Raw genomic sequence first — 15,495 nt, 5'->3', positions numbered from 1 at the left:
TAGGGTGAAGAGTTACTCCATAAAGACACGACAGGCCCTGATGTTACAGAGTCAGTCTTTAGGTGGCAGCAAAGGTTTATGTGGTTACAAGTGGTTCTAGGACCAGAATAAGGGTCCTGCTGCCACTCTGTAGGGGAGGAAAAGGCCTAAGAAAACGAATAATGATTTCTGAGATCCTAATAATAAAATTCATGTGTCATGTTGTTGAACTGGGAACTGCAGATGAAATCTACTAAAAGCTCCAACCTGCAGATCATGAAGGGATGTAAATGACTTTCTAGAGCTTTGGAGGAATTTTCAGCAGGTCTTCAGAACGTGTCATTTCTAAAAAAAAAAGTACTAAATGGCTTCCTGAAACATAAGGTGTTTGGAGGGTCAATCATTTCAGTATGTGTCTTGGCAGGAAAACGGTCCCTTTCAAGTAACCACACACAGTAACTCCCGTATGCTAAATTAGCTTCTAGGGATTTTCCATTTGTGAATGCAGTCTTTCCAGTGAATCTGTTTAATGCCAATCCTCATCACACAGGAAGGCAAGTCCATTGGAAGCTGTTACTACCATTGTGTTACTAGAACTGTTAGTATAACTGTGTTACTATAATTGTTAGTACCACTGTATATAGAATTTACTCAGTAACTTAGAATTTTTCAAAGTAAAGCCCATCACTCAGAAATAAGTAATGACTGAATGAAAAATTCCATGTACTCTTTACAAATACAACAAAAACACTTTCTCTAGTGGATGGAAACAGAAATACACACCCTTAGCTTGTTATGAGCTGCATAAAACTCCCTTCAAAAACTTACTTTTTGTTTAGCTTCAAGGATCCTTCTTTCAAGGTCAGATGGGATCATTTTCCCCCTGAAAGGAGAAGCAAATATATGTTTGCTTTGAATAATTTACTTTGTTCCCTTTACAAAGACTTGCAAGGGGGTAAAAGTTCAACCTTAAATGATTGATAATAACGACCAGTTGCAATCATTTCTTGGTTGTTTCCAGAAAGAAAGGCATTTCCTTCAAGTGACGCTGGACTGTCATTTCTGATGTGCTTAGGAGGCTCCCGATCCCGCTGTCCACGTGTCTCTCCACTCTGCACAGAGCCTGTTTTATAGGCAATCTCCTTAGTTAGAGCAAACCTGTTCTGGAGTGAGACATTTGGCACTGAAAGCAGATTTAGAAAAAAGATTTGTCTTCCAAATCTTCCAACAAACAGACCTGCAATTGCACACAGAGATGAAATGCCAAGAAGAGAAAATCCACTCTGAAACATCTGAATAAAAATATTATGCCCAAAGCTACCCAGTTACATTCCGGAGAGCTAAAACCACAAAGCAGACCAAGAACTCATGGGCTCAAATGTCAGATAGGCACCTTTCATCTCCATCCTTTCATCCTTTCCTTCCTAAAATAGAAACACATAGTGCTTTAGTTACTATAAAACCCCACTACTGGACTTCTCCGGTGGCCCAGTGGTTAAGAATCCACCTGCCAATGCAGGAACATGAGTTCGATCCCTGGTCCTGGCAGATCCTAATGCCTTGGGGCAACTAAGCCCGTGCGCCACAACTATTGAAGCCCGCAAGCCGAGAGCCATGCTCTGCAACAAGAGAAGCCACCGCAATGAGAAGCCCGTGCACTGCAGCTAGAGAGTAGCCACTGCTCTCGCTGCAGCTAGAGAAAGCCCTTGTGCAACAACGGAGACCCTGTGCAGCCAAAATAAATAAATTAGTAATTAAAAAAAAAACTACTATTATAGTAATCAAAGGAGTTGATTTCTACAAGAAGTTAGAGGCGGCTAGTTGTGTGGTCTTAGTCAAGTCACTTAATTTCTCTGTGCCTATTATGACCATACCTTAGCGATAATATTACTTATGGAGTTATGAGGGTTATATGAGTTAATAGATGAAAAATTATTTTTAAAAGTGCTTGGCATTTAGGAAGTATTCCAGAAAAGAGAGCTTTGATTGTTGAGGTTTTTATAATGCATTATGACATTCCTACCTCAAGACTCTGGAGGGAAAAACCAAGCAAAGGACAGAGTAGCTAACTGTACGTTACTGGAGGCGTGAACGATTTTTTTGAACCAAAAGAACTCTTCTGAGGTTTCTACACTGCTAAACTTTTCACACTGGGGTCATTGATCTAGGTTTGTAAAACACAGCTTGGAAAAATAAGTGATTGGAAGGAGGTTGTCATCATAAGCAGCTGGGAATGCTACTGGCATTGAGGGGACAGTAAGTGAGGTTCGGAATGTGCCCTTAGACTCATAGTCTTTTGTGGGGATCCTTGTAATTTTAGGCAGATATCGATTTAGATACAGAGCAAGCCATTAGGCTACTTCATTACAGCTTCTAGTGTTGTCTCTCCTAAGCTTTCCTGACTGAAATATGTTATCTTATTTTAAACTACTTTTCTCATCTTTCTCCATTTTATAAAAGTAATTTGGGCATAGTGGCCATTGTATCTTCTACAATTTTCATTTCAAGCTGACAAAGAAGGTATTACATAATGGTTGGCATCGAAAGCAGAGGTTAGTCCCTCTGCTTTAAAAAGCATGGAGAACCACTGAGTTTTGTGAAGCTATTTTCCAAAGAAAGGCAGTTAACACATTATTGACCGGAGACCTATGACTGCCATAGGTGTTAGTTTCTGCAAAACTCCCCTGGTCAATAAAGCATTAAAATGCAATTAATTACCCGGCAACGGCAATGAACACATCACCAGTGATTAATCAGTTGGACTGCAGTGAAACAAAGACCATTAAATGTATATTGGGTGCTAAGGGTGTGATTCTAATTCGAGCAGCCCAACTCTGGAGACTTCCTGTGGGATGGGCCTCTGATGGAGGGACAGAAGGAATGGAGGGGCAGGCTTGTGGCAGGGGTGGGTGAGGGGTGGAGAGTTCTGGAAGGCCCTTCACACCCTACATGTCTCCCTACACTTCACAGCTTGTCCTGGGAGCATCCCTGAAAGCTGTGATTTTATTTGCAAAAAGTGGAAACAGAGACACAGACATAGAGATCAAACATATGGATATCAAAAGGGAAGTGCAGGGGATGAATTGGGAGATTTGGATCGACATATATACACTATTGATATCACGTATGAAACAGGTAACTAGTGAGAACCTACTGTGCAGCACAGGGAACTCTACTCAATGCTCTGTGGTGACCTAAATGGGAAGAAAATCCCCCAAAGACGGGATATATGTATATGTACAGCTGATTCACTTTGCTGTATAGTAGAAACTAACACAACATTATAAAGCAATTATACAGCAATAAAAATTAATTAAAAAAAAAAAAAGAATTGTTCTACCCACCTGAAGAAAAGAAAAAGAAAGCTATGATTTTTCAGCCTCTCTTAGATCTGGCTATGCCAAAACACCTTGCACCACCATGATAAAAACAAAAGGTTCACATTTCAGAGGAAATTCAGGTCTTATATTTACCTTTGAAACTAAGTTTTAAGTACTTTAAAATTGCAAAGGTGCTTTTGTTGATAAACATAAAATTGAGAGGAGATTTTCAGAAATTGTTTGCAAGTCTCAAATCTAGTCTACCACGATTAACCTCCTCTGCCTTGGAAAGTTCTGGGGAGACTGACTTGACAATTGCTATTTGCTCACTAATCACATCTAGATATTTTGTTAACCCTTGGTAATAAAAAGTCACAGATAAGGAACATCAGAATTGGGAGGGGCCCAAGACCTCTTTCTCGTTTTCTCAATGATTGTCTCATTTCTCAAATGAGGAAATAGGACAAAACAGTTGCCTGAGTGACAGCCTAGAATCAGGTAAAGCCTGGCTGAAATGAGAAAGTAAATGCCAAGCTTCCAGAACAAACTCAAAGGGCCAAACATATAGGAAACCTCTTGGCAAATGTTGTTGTCTTTGAAGAAGATAAGATAAATCCTTTGTGATGACATTTAGCTTTCAAGAATCAGAGGTGTCATTCACACCTGCTGGGAAAGCAGTGATGAATGTATGCGTGCAGGCATGATAAGTCACTTCAGTCATGTCTGACTTTGTGACCCTATGGACTCTAGCCCACCAGGCTCCTCTGCCTATGGGATTTTCCAGGCAAGAATACTAGAGTGGGTTGCCATGCCCTCCTCCAGGGGATCTTCCCCACCCATGGATAGAACGCACGTCTCTTATGTCTCCTGCATTGGCAGGTGGATCCTTTACCACTAACACCACCTGGGAAGCCCAATGAACATACACTCTGTCCCATTTCCACATGAAGGCAGGGAGAAGGGACAGCCTTGTCAAGTCATCAAGTCCAAGTGTTTGCTTCTCACAGAGTGGAAAGCTCTGGGTTTTCCCTTAACAGATAGGCTCCAGACTTCTCCAGGCATCCAGCCTTCAAACCTGTATTTGCTTTGTCCACCTGGAACCCAGAGCCTGGCACGCTGCAGGCGGCAGATGGACATTTGTGGGAGGTATGTGACTAGAAGGCAAACGTTTCACCCCAGGATAATATTAATATACTCACTTTATCTTGGTGACTGATCAGAAAGCTAGTATGGGAGACTCTGTAGACAAAACTTTTCACCTTTGCAGTGATCTTAGAATTGGATGACTTTGTAAAATTTCGCATGCATAAAAATCATGATGTATGTCTTCAAAATGCATATTCCTTGGCCCTGATCTTAGGGACTTTGATTCAGAAGGTCAGTGATAGGGCCCTGGAATTAATTCATTCTACAAATATTTACTGAAGACTCACTATGTGCCAAACGCTATTAGGGGTGCTGGGGCACCAGGGTAAACAGCCCAGTTTCTACTCTCAGGGCTTACATCCTAACAGAGGAGACAAACAATAACAAGTAAACAAACATGCATAGCAATCCGCATTTCTAACAAGGAGATTGTGGCACAGGCAGACCTAGGTCCACGTTGAGAAACGTTGCTTTAGAAATGGAAGTTTTATCCTGGCAGGTATTTCCATAATTGTGTAACATACTAGCCAGGCACTTTTCACAGGACCCAGGCTTTTGAGCCATCACAGACATAGGGCAGCTAGCAGAAGGAAGTCTGGCCATGACTTTGTGCATCCCCATCTGCCCACGTGCTGTGAGGTGGAAGAGAGCCTCCAAACTTCCCAACAGGCTCCTCCGAGGATTAGAAGCTCTCTGGCAGCCCTAGCTTTTCCAGACAAGCATCTTTTCATGCAGGGAAGCTTTAGATGGCAGCTGTTGCATCCTGTATGCCTGGTTTAGAAGTATTTCCATAGCAAAATGTATATCTTTTACCTTTAGGTATGCAGCAGCCTCGAAGCACCCAGTGAAACAGTGGCTGATGCTCTGCGGTGCTATTCTCTGTTAGGTGCCAGTGTTTAAGAAAAAAACTGCCATTAAAAGGGAGGACTGTTGAACCAGACTGCTGCTTTGGATGAGGCAGTTTTACATGGAGATTCTTGATTTTGATAGTCTTTAAAAAATGTATATGATGGAGACTTCCCTAGCCATGTAGTGGTTAAGACTCCACGTGTCCACTGCAGGGCGCACAGGTTTGCGCCCTGGTTGGGTAACTAAGATTCCACATGCCGTGCAGAGTGGCCAAATAAAAATTTTTTTTTTTAATTTAAAAAGCAAAATGTGTCAGAATGGGTTAAAAAAACCTAAGCATGAAAAATAAGTATTAAAAAATTCATATGATGCTCTCATTAGGTATACAGAAGTCAAAACCTTATGTTGTACACATGATATTTTTATAACTATGATAAACCAAGGCTATCTCAATAAATTAAAAAAAAATTTTTAATCCATATGATGCTGTTGGGTCAGAAAGCTTGATGAAGTTGCCTGAGCAAAATCCCACACTGCCAGCTAGAGCCATCAGCAGGAAGAATCTTCTCTTTGTGGAAAGAAACAAATGACACAGATTACACTGTGCTATACAGATTCATGGTTATCTTCCCATGGCTGTGAAGGGGAAAACGATCTTACCCTAAGGAGCCCATTACTGGGGAGTGTGATGCTCTGGGCAGGTCACAAATCGGGTGCTTGAGTCTTTGGTGACTCTGCCCATTGACCCTGGTGAACTATAATAATTCTATCAGCCTAAGAGCTGAGAGCTTGGCTCTGTTCACAGAGATTTGTGTGCAAAAAATAAAGCATCTGTGATCCTTCCCATTAGAAACTGCCTAATATTCCACCCACTGTTAATAGCAACGGCCTCCAGCAGTGACCAGGAACTACCAGTTTTAGAAGCAGTCACTGCACTGTGCCTTACTCCTGAGCTCTGCCCCTCAGGTCAACTCTGCTGCTGCTGCTAAGTCGCTTCAGTCGTGTCTGACTCGGTGCGACCCCATGGACGGCAGCCCACCAGGCTCCCGCGTCCCTGGGATTCTCCAGGCAAGAGTACTGGAGTGGGTTGCCATTGCCTTCTCCACAGGTCAACTCTACAAGAGACTTATTACTGTGTTACAAGGGGGCTGGAAGGTTGACGACTCTTCTGGTCCAAGGCCAACAGGGCATCATGTATATTGGTCAGACACATTTCCTGTGAGGTTCAATAGCAATTTGCTAATAATTTAGGTAAGTTAAAGGGAACCCTGAAGGGAGGAGCAAGAAATGGAGAAATCAAAGAAAGTGGAAGAGAATGCTGGAGAGAATTAACTTCTAAAAGTACCTGAAAGTCCATACTGATAACATATAATAGAGACAGACAGACAGACAGAGATAGAACAAGAGAGACAGAAAAAGAGAGAAAAAGGAAATTCTTCCTTCCTTTAGCATCATCAATGGATGCTAAACTAGTGAATGAATGTTTTAGGAGGGACATACTATTTATATATAGTCTCAAAGCATCCCCTACAAATATTTATTAACTACAAAGTAGAAAACAGTCATTTTACAGTGGAGAGACCTTTCTGGAATTCCTGCCCAAAATGCATTGCCTGAATCTAATCATAAGGAAATGTCAAATAAACCCAAATTAAGAAATATTCTGCAAAATAAATGATCTACTCTCATCAAAATATCAATGTCATGATAAACAATGGAAGGATGAGGACAAGTTCCAGATTAAAGGGGACTAAAAAGGTGAAAACTAAGTGTCACCTGTGAACCTGGACAGGGAAAAAAAATAGCTCTAAGGGGACAATAGAGGATGAGATAGTTGGATGGCATCACTGACTCGATGGACATGAGTTTGCACAAACTCTGGGAGATGGTGAAGGACAGCAATGCCTGGCATGCTGCAGTCCATGGGGTGGCAAAGAGTTGGACACAACTGAGTGACTGAACTGAACTGAAAGGATAGGATTGGGACAATTGATGAAATCTGAATAAGGCGGATAGATTAAAGATTAGTCTGCATCAATGTCAAGTTTCCTGATTTTGGTAACTGGACTACGATTAGGTAAATTAGTATCTTTGTTATAAAAAAAAATGCACATTGAATTAGACTTCCCTGTTGATCCGGTTGTTAAAACTCTGCTTCCACAGAAGGAGTCATGGGTTCGATCCCCGGTCAGGGAAATAAGATCCCACGTGCTGCACGCCATGGCCAACAAACAAACAAAAATACACACTGACACATTAATGGGTAAAGGGGAATGATGTCTGCAAGGAATTCTCAAGTGATTCAGAAAAAATTATATCTATAATATACATACATTAATGTATGTAATATTGTAATGATTTCCTGGTGGCTCAGTGGTAAACAGTCCACCTGCCAATGCAGGAGACATGGGTCTTATCCCTAGGTCGGGAAGATCCCCTGGAAAAGGAAATGGCAACCCACTCCGTATTCTTGCCTGGGAAATCCCACTGGAGCGAGGAGCCTGGCAGGCGACTGTCCATGGGGTTGCAAAGCGTAGGATATGCTTTAGCAACTAAACAATACTGTAATATTCATTATGTTCAATACATAATATTAATATTAAATTCCATCCACAGAAAGAAACAGAATGGTTAAGCAAGCATATCAGAATGCTAATGACTGGTGAATTTGGGTGTAGAGTATGTGAGAGTTCTTGTTACTATCGTTGCAATTTTTCTTTGGTTGAAATTATTCAAAAAACTACAAAGTTAAAAAAAAAAGCTGTCTGAGTAAATGTCTAAGAACCTTTCTAATGCTGAGGGTATCTGAACTGAAATCTACTAGCAGCTGGCCCCTTCCCCTCCTCGCCAGTCCTCCTCTCTAAATCTTTCCCCTGCCCTTCCATCACTACTCCTGCTTTCTCCTCTCTGTCTCCTTCCTGTTTTATAATGTAAGATGATTTCAGATTGCTTGTGAGCTCTTCAGAGGCAGTTCCTACATAATTTCAGCCAAAAGAATAAGGAACTCAAAGGAAATTAAACCTCGGCTATTTTTTCCATTTTTTTCCCATATAATTCACACTTCATCTCTAGCAGACTCTTCCCTGCGCAGTTAAATATGTTTTAAGCCCCCTTGGGCTTCCTGGGTAGCTCAAACAGTAAAGAATCTGCCCCCAATGTGGGAGATCTGGGTTCAATCCCTGGGTCAGGAAGATCCCCTGGAGAAGGGATGGCAAACCACTCCAGTATTTTTGCCTGGAGAATCCCATGGACAGAGGAGCCTGGCGGGCTACAGTCCATGGGGTCGCAAAGAGTCAGGCACAAATGAGCGACTTCCATTTTCTTTCAGTTTCTTTTCTTTAAGCCCCATTCCTCAAAACAACCCAAACCAAACCACGCTGGATTCTGTCCAGCTTCCACCCTGCTTCCTCCCCTTCATGGCTCAACCTCTGGAAACATCTGGCTTTTTTCTCCATTTCCTCCTCTCCGCTTACCCTTGAACCCACTGCAAACTGCTTTCCAGTCTCAACCCTCTATTGAAACTGCTCCTGCCAAACTCATCAGCCACCTTCTTATAAGGAAAGCTGAGAGGCAGCTGTTGACCCTCATTTCATCTCTTGGTGGCATCTGATGCTGCACCCACTCCACAGGCTTCCCTGGTGGCTCAAATGGTAATCTGCCTGCAATACAGGAGACCTAGGTTCAATCCCTGGGTCGGGAAGATCCCCTGGAGAAGGAAACGGCAACCCACTCCAGTATTCTTGCCTGGAGAATTCCATAGACAGCAGAGCCTGGTGGGCTACAGTCCATGGGGTCACAACGAGTTGGACATGACTGAGTGACTAATCCTTTCAGCTTTCAACCACTTTCAGAACCACTCTCACAGCCCTGGGTCCTGATTCTCCTCCAACAGCTCTGGCTGGCCCTCCTCAGACTGCATGGCAGCTGCTCTGCTCTGCCTGTCCCCGACACGTGGGTTCCCCTGACTCTCGCCCAGGCCCACTCTGCACGGCTCCCATCACACATCTTCTGACATCCAGGCTGATGCTTTCGGTGGCTACCCTGACACCCTCACTTGGACGTCTCATAAGCTCTACAAACTCAGTATCTCCACTTCGGGGTGGTGGGGGGATGGTTCCTGGCTTAGGGAATAGCACTGCATGGACTTAGCTGGGAAGCCTGGTGTTCCCTCTCCTCTCACCTGTCAACTTGCACACACCCTCCCCCAGGTCAGTCAGTAATTCCTGTCAATTCCAGTGCTTCATCTCCACTGCTCCTCCCCAGGTCAGCCCACCCTCCTTCTGCCCACAGGCCCTCTCTCTACTTGGGTCATATACAGCCAGGGAACTAGGATTATGCCTTATGCTTTTCTAGAACCTAGTAACATGGTAAGTGATCATAAATATCTCTCTAATAAATTCATATGAATAAATAAATGGTGAATTGAGTGGCTTCCTTTTAATTTAGTGGAATTTCTTATTCAATCCTTTTAAGACTAAATTTATTTTTCTTACATTTTAACCTCACCTTTATCCAGAGTACCTACAAAGTTTGGGTACCAGATTAAGACAGGGAGTTTTCCTAAGAGAGCTCTTTGGCTCAGGCTCTGAGCTGATGAGTTGCTGGAGGCATTATTTACCTTCTGCTCCCTAAACTGTCCCCCTCCTGTAATTACTCCATCAAGTTCACACAATCTGTGGTGCCTGGAGGAATGACACCTCCATAAATCAGTTCTCAACCCGTTGGCTGCTGCTTAAGTGCCCAGATGATAAATGTCCTTCTGCACCTTCTCAGTACAGAAAATTCTGGTTGATTTAGCAAAGGTGTGGATTCAGTCAAAGGCTGTGAATGCCTCTGCGTCATTGAGGAACCACGTCCCAGGACTCCAAGCAAGAGGGAAAAAGAAACAGAGAAGACCAGCAGCTGGCAAGGAGGCAGGTTTGTGCCCTACAGGTCATCACCTGTTTTCAGACTTTTAAGGCGTATGTATACAAACTGCAAACTGCTAACCAACAAGGGTTGCAGATTCATGCTCACCTTTCATCACATTTAATCAGAATCACACTGTCTGTTCCAATGCCCAAGGCTGCAGCTCCCTTCTTGAGAGAAAAATGGCTCTGTAAAAGAAACCACGTTTGTAATTAGTTGCAAATAAAGTCAAGATCCTTTTCCTTGGCTGTTTTTCTTTTTTATTTCTGACATGTCCCTTCAAAGCCTGAATTGCTGAGAAAAGATGGAATCCTTCATTTAACCTTTTTTTTTTTCAATTGTGGTGAAAGGCACATAACATGAAATTTATCATCTTAACTATTTTAAGTCTCTAGGCCAATGGCATTAAATATATTCACATTGTTGAGCAACCATCACTACCATCTATCTCCTGAGCTCTTTATCATCTTGCAAAGACGGACACTCTGTATCCATTAAACAGCAGCTCCCCATTTTTTGAAGACTCCTAGCAAAAAGACTATCAGGTATCACCACAGTGATAATGTATTCTTCATTCAAGAATTTGTGGAAGCATCCCTGGTGGCTGGCTCAGATGGTAAAGAATCTGCCTGCAATGCAGGGGACCCAAGTTCATCCCTGGGTCAGGAAGATCCCCTGGAGAAGGGCATGGCAACCCACTCCAGTATTCTTGCCTGAGAAATCTCATGGACAGAGGAACCTGGCAGGCTACAATCCACAGCGTCACAAAGAGCTGGATACAACTGAGCGACTTTAACACGTCCACTTTTCACTTTTTCCGGTTAAACAAGCTGAATTAAATCTCCCTAGTACAGGACTTGTCAGAGCCTTTGATAGGAAAACACATGCAGCAGATATCCAAGGTAGATCTGTTTTGCTATGTTTCTTACATTTATTTGCCAATGGAGCCCCCTTAGCGAGCAGCACTCAACTTGACCTGAACACGCACAGCACAGGAGAACAGAGGCTCCTTCACGCTGGATGGTCCACCCTTCTCGCCAGCAGTGGTTCCCAAACTGCGGGATACATCACAGTCTCCTGGAGGGCTTGCTCTTACCATTCTACTTTCTATCTCGATGAATTTGACTACTTTAATACCTCATGTCAGGGGAACCATAGGGTAATTATTTTTTGTATGTGACTGGCTTATTTCATTAGCATAATACCCTCAAGGTTCATCCATGTTGTAGCATGTGTCAGAATTTCCTTCCTTTTTAATGTCAAATCACATTCATTTTAGACTTCCAAGGTGGCGCAGTGGTAAAGAATCTGCCTCCAATGCAAGAAGAGCAAGAGATGCGGGTTTGATCCCTGGATTGGGAAGATCTCCTGGGGTAGGAAATGACAACCCGCTCCAATACTCTTGCATGGAAAGTCCCATGGACAGAGGAACCTGGTGGGCTACGGTCCACGGGGCCACAAAGAGTCAGACACAACTGAAAACTGAGCGCACGTTGCATATTCATCTTATGTACACACAACACTTTAGTTTTTCATTCATCTGTCAATAAACACTTGGGTTGCTTCCACCCTTTGGCCTTGTGAATAAGGCTGCTATGAACACGGATGGACAATTATCTCCTTGAGTTTTGCTTTTCACTCTTTTGGGTATATACCCAGAAGTGGAAATGCTGGATCATAAGGTAATTCTGCTTCTGAGGAACTGCCATACTGTTTCCTCAGCAGCGGCATTTTCCTTTCTCACTGGCAGTACACAATGGTCCCAGAGTCTCCACACCCTTGGCAATGGTTGTTGTTTTCTGTTTTCTGGTAACAGTCATTCTGATAGGTGTGGGGTGATACTTCATTATGATTTTGCTTCTTATTTACCTAATCATTAGTCATGTCAAACATCATTTCATGGACTTACTGGCCATTGGTACATTTCTTTGGAGAAATGTCTATACAGGCTCTTTGCCCATTTTTGAAGGGGATTGTTTGGATTTTGTTGTTTTGAATTCACTTGGGCTTTTGAATGAAGATAACAAGATCCTGGAAATTATTTAAAAAAAAAAAAACAAAAAAAAACCTGCTAGGTGGTTTAGTGGTAAAGAATCCACCGGCCAAGCCAGAGACACAGGTTCAATCCCTAGGTTAGGAAGATCCTCTAGGAATGAAATGGCAACCCATTCTAGTATTCTTGCCTGAAAAATCCCATGGACAAAGGAGCCTGGAGGGCTATAGTCCATGGAGTTGCAAAAGAACTGGACACGACTGAATGAGTAAACAACACACAGTAATCCATGCCAATCTCACACACAAGGCATCAGAACACAGCCACTGCCTCCAGCAGCTGTGTATTGTACGGTTCCCAGACTTACATTTTGCTACTCAGATTACATTCACTTTTTTTCAAATCCAGTGAAATTATGTGCCCTCAAGGAAGAGAAGTTGGCCTGAAACCCAGCACTTTTTCATCCCAATCTCATTGGAGGGTCTATTTGTGGTGGAGATGACCATCCAGCCCAGGGTGTGATCAGGATGGAGGCATCAGTCAGTGGCTTGGGCAAACAGTGCAAGTGGAAAGGCCACCCTGATGAGTGGAATCTTTGTGATTTTGGTTATGGATTCTGGCTAAGAATCTGAATCATTTCAATGGCTGTAATCACTGTGCATTCTGAAGAGCAGCGAGGATCCAACCTTGCCCAGCTGTACTGCATCTGCGAGCAGCCTCCTACTATTAAATACAGGTCATTAAGCTGTCCAAAAGGAGAGCTGCTTCCTCAATTTACATCTGCAAAGGGTGGCTGCCTTGAATTTTAAATGATGGCTCCAGAGTGTGTTCTCCTCCAATGTATGCTTTGGACTTCTCCGAATTCTCAAATGTGCAGCCTAGGAACTGCTAACACACATACTTCTAGGGGGTGTGGCTAATAAGCAAGAAGAAATCACATTTATAACAGCAGCAAATACTAAAAACCAGTAAATGAGGTGCTGAATAGAGGAGTTTTAAAAAGCCCAGTGAAGTTAAGAGTAGTGATGAGGAGTCCCTAGTTAATTTTACAACCTCAGGAAGACAACGTGGACAACCATTAACAAGATACCTGGGAACTAAGAAAGTTTCGTTGTATTTGGAAAGAAGCACGGCTTCCCCACCAAAAAAAAAAAAGAAAAGAAATGTTCTCTCTTACATAGTTACTGGATCCCTGGGTGACCCCCAAAGAAGACACCCAGGGGAAAATGGCACTAAGTCTGTTCCTACCTGGGAGGCACAAAATGGAGGTGCCCTGCTGAGCAAGCACACACACCCCAAATTAGGCCCCTCAGTGAATAAGCTTGTAAGCACTGTTAAAACCCAACACAAACAGAGACTTGAAAAGTCCCTGAGCAGACAAAACCAGGGTAGTCAGACAAGCAAAGCTCAATTTATCTGATTTTGCAAGACAAGTGAGGCTCACTTGACGGGTCTCTTTTCAAGGATGCCTCTGAAAATCAGGAGACTTAAATCATTCTCCCCATTTATAGGGGCTTCTCTGGTAGCTCAGCTGGTAAAGAATCTGCCTGCAATGCAGGAGACCCCAATTCGGTTCCTGGGTCAGGAAATCCACTGGAGAAGGGAACGGCTACCCACTCCACTATTCTTTGGGCTTCCCTGGTGGCTCAGACGGTGAAGAATCCACAAGCAATGTGAGAGACCTGGGTTCGATCCTGGATTGGAAAGATCCCCTGGAGAAGAGAAAGGCTACCCACTTCAGTATTCTGGCCTGGAGAATTCAATAGACAGAGGAGCCTGGCAGGCTATAGCCCATGGGGTCGCAAAGAGTCGGACATGACTGAGTGACTTTCACTTTTCACTTTCCCCCATTTATAGGTGGGAACCATGAACCAACTCCCTTTCACTTCAGAAAATTTTAATATTGCAACCAAGCGCTGTGAGGAATCAACCGTCAGTGCCTCCACATTATATAAGCTGCTCTGTAACAACAATCTCTGAGCCTCGTTGCTCGTGCTTTGCAAGGTGTCTTATTGGTGTGTGTACAATAAACTTTTGGGTTTCCCAAGTGACTCACTGGTGAAGAATTGCTTGCCAATGCAGAAGATGCGGGTTCTATCCCCAGGTTGGGAAGATCCCCTGGAGAAGGAAAGGGCAATCCACTCCAGCATTCTTGCCTGGGAAATCCCACGGACTAGGAAGCCTGGTGGACTACAATCCATGGGGTCACAAAGAGTCTGACACGACTTAGTAGTAGCACCATAAACGTATACTATCAGTGATTCACTGGTTTCTGGGTTTTTTTTTCCTCTCCTGAACTTTGACAGCACTAAACAGCTAAATAGCACACTGAGGATAAATAAGAGATCTGATGCACCGGTCAATGAGAGGAAGTAGCCTTGTCTGGTCTTTAATGAGGAAGAATGGGCATTCTCAAGTGAGGGGCAATTACCGAGGATCATTGATCACTGTACCGAATGCCACACATTTAAAGGAAAAACACACACCGAAATAGGAAGCTTCAAGAGGGGGAACAAAGGCATGAAAAAGAAAGTTGGGTACCAAACACTAAGTCCACTTCCATTTTCAGGAGAGGGAACAGGGAAATAGCTAAATGCTATCTACAAATAGGGGACTTTCCTGGTGACTCAGGTGTAAAGAATCCACTTGCCAATGCAGGAGACACAAGTTCAATCCCTGGGTTGGGAAGATACCAGGAGAAGGAAAAATGGCAACCCACTCCAGGATTCTTGCCTGGGAAATCCCATGGACAGAGGAGCCTAGCATGCTACAGCCCATGGGGTTGCAAAAGAGATATGACTTTGCACTAAACAACAACAACATCATCCACAAGTAGCCAGTGACCTAAGAGAGAAGGAACTTGAGAGGGAAAAAAAAAGAGGCTACCTAGTGAGGAAGAAACAGTAAGGACAGCTTAAATGGCAGGATGCCCTGAGCCTGTGAGAATACCAGGAGAAACATCTTTACTCTTTGGCACCATGTTGAACAGAACCTCTTGTTGATAAACCAGAGCAGAGCACAGCATCCTGAAGGCTGAGGAGCTTGGGAAGCAGGTATCTAGAGAGAGCTTTACCTCTCAGCTGGAAGGTCTACCACTCATCCTTGGATTTGATCCTTTATTACCAATATAGCCTTTCCATTTGTGAGAGGAGTGAATGGGGTCTGTGTGTGTGTGTGTGTGTGTGTGGGCACACAGAACAGAGGTGGATGGATTATGCATCCTTACACGTCACAGATGCCCAGCAAGGAAACCCTGAAGCCCAGCCTAGCCTATGACTGAGCTGGAATCTGCTCCTTCAG

The 15,495-nt window shown here is 43.4% G+C and overlaps 1 protein-coding gene across 1 annotated transcript in view; it reads right to left on the bottom strand.

Annotated features, from left to right (window-relative positions):
* GAD2 (glutamate decarboxylase 2) overlaps positions 1 to 15,495 on the bottom strand; it is a 61,325-nt gene that overhangs the window by 24,790 nt on the left and 21,040 nt on the right. Inside the window, exons 8-9 of the mRNA XM_055545390.1 lie at positions 10,311 to 10,390; positions 808 to 862 (exon numbers count right to left, since the gene is read on the bottom strand). Coding sequence (XP_055401365.1) covers positions 808 to 862; positions 10,311 to 10,390 — 135 coding nt within the window. The remainder of the gene's footprint in view (positions 1 to 807; positions 863 to 10,310; positions 10,391 to 15,495) is intronic.

The sequence above is a fragment of the Bubalus kerabau genome, chromosome 13, assembly GCF_029407905.1.
Source record: "Bubalus kerabau isolate K-KA32 ecotype Philippines breed swamp buffalo chromosome 13, PCC_UOA_SB_1v2, whole genome shotgun sequence".
NCBI lineage: Eukaryota > Metazoa > Chordata > Mammalia > Artiodactyla > Bovidae > Bubalus > Bubalus kerabau.
The sequence above is the reverse complement of the archived record's forward strand: the minus strand, read 5'-3'. Positions and strand labels throughout refer to the sequence as shown.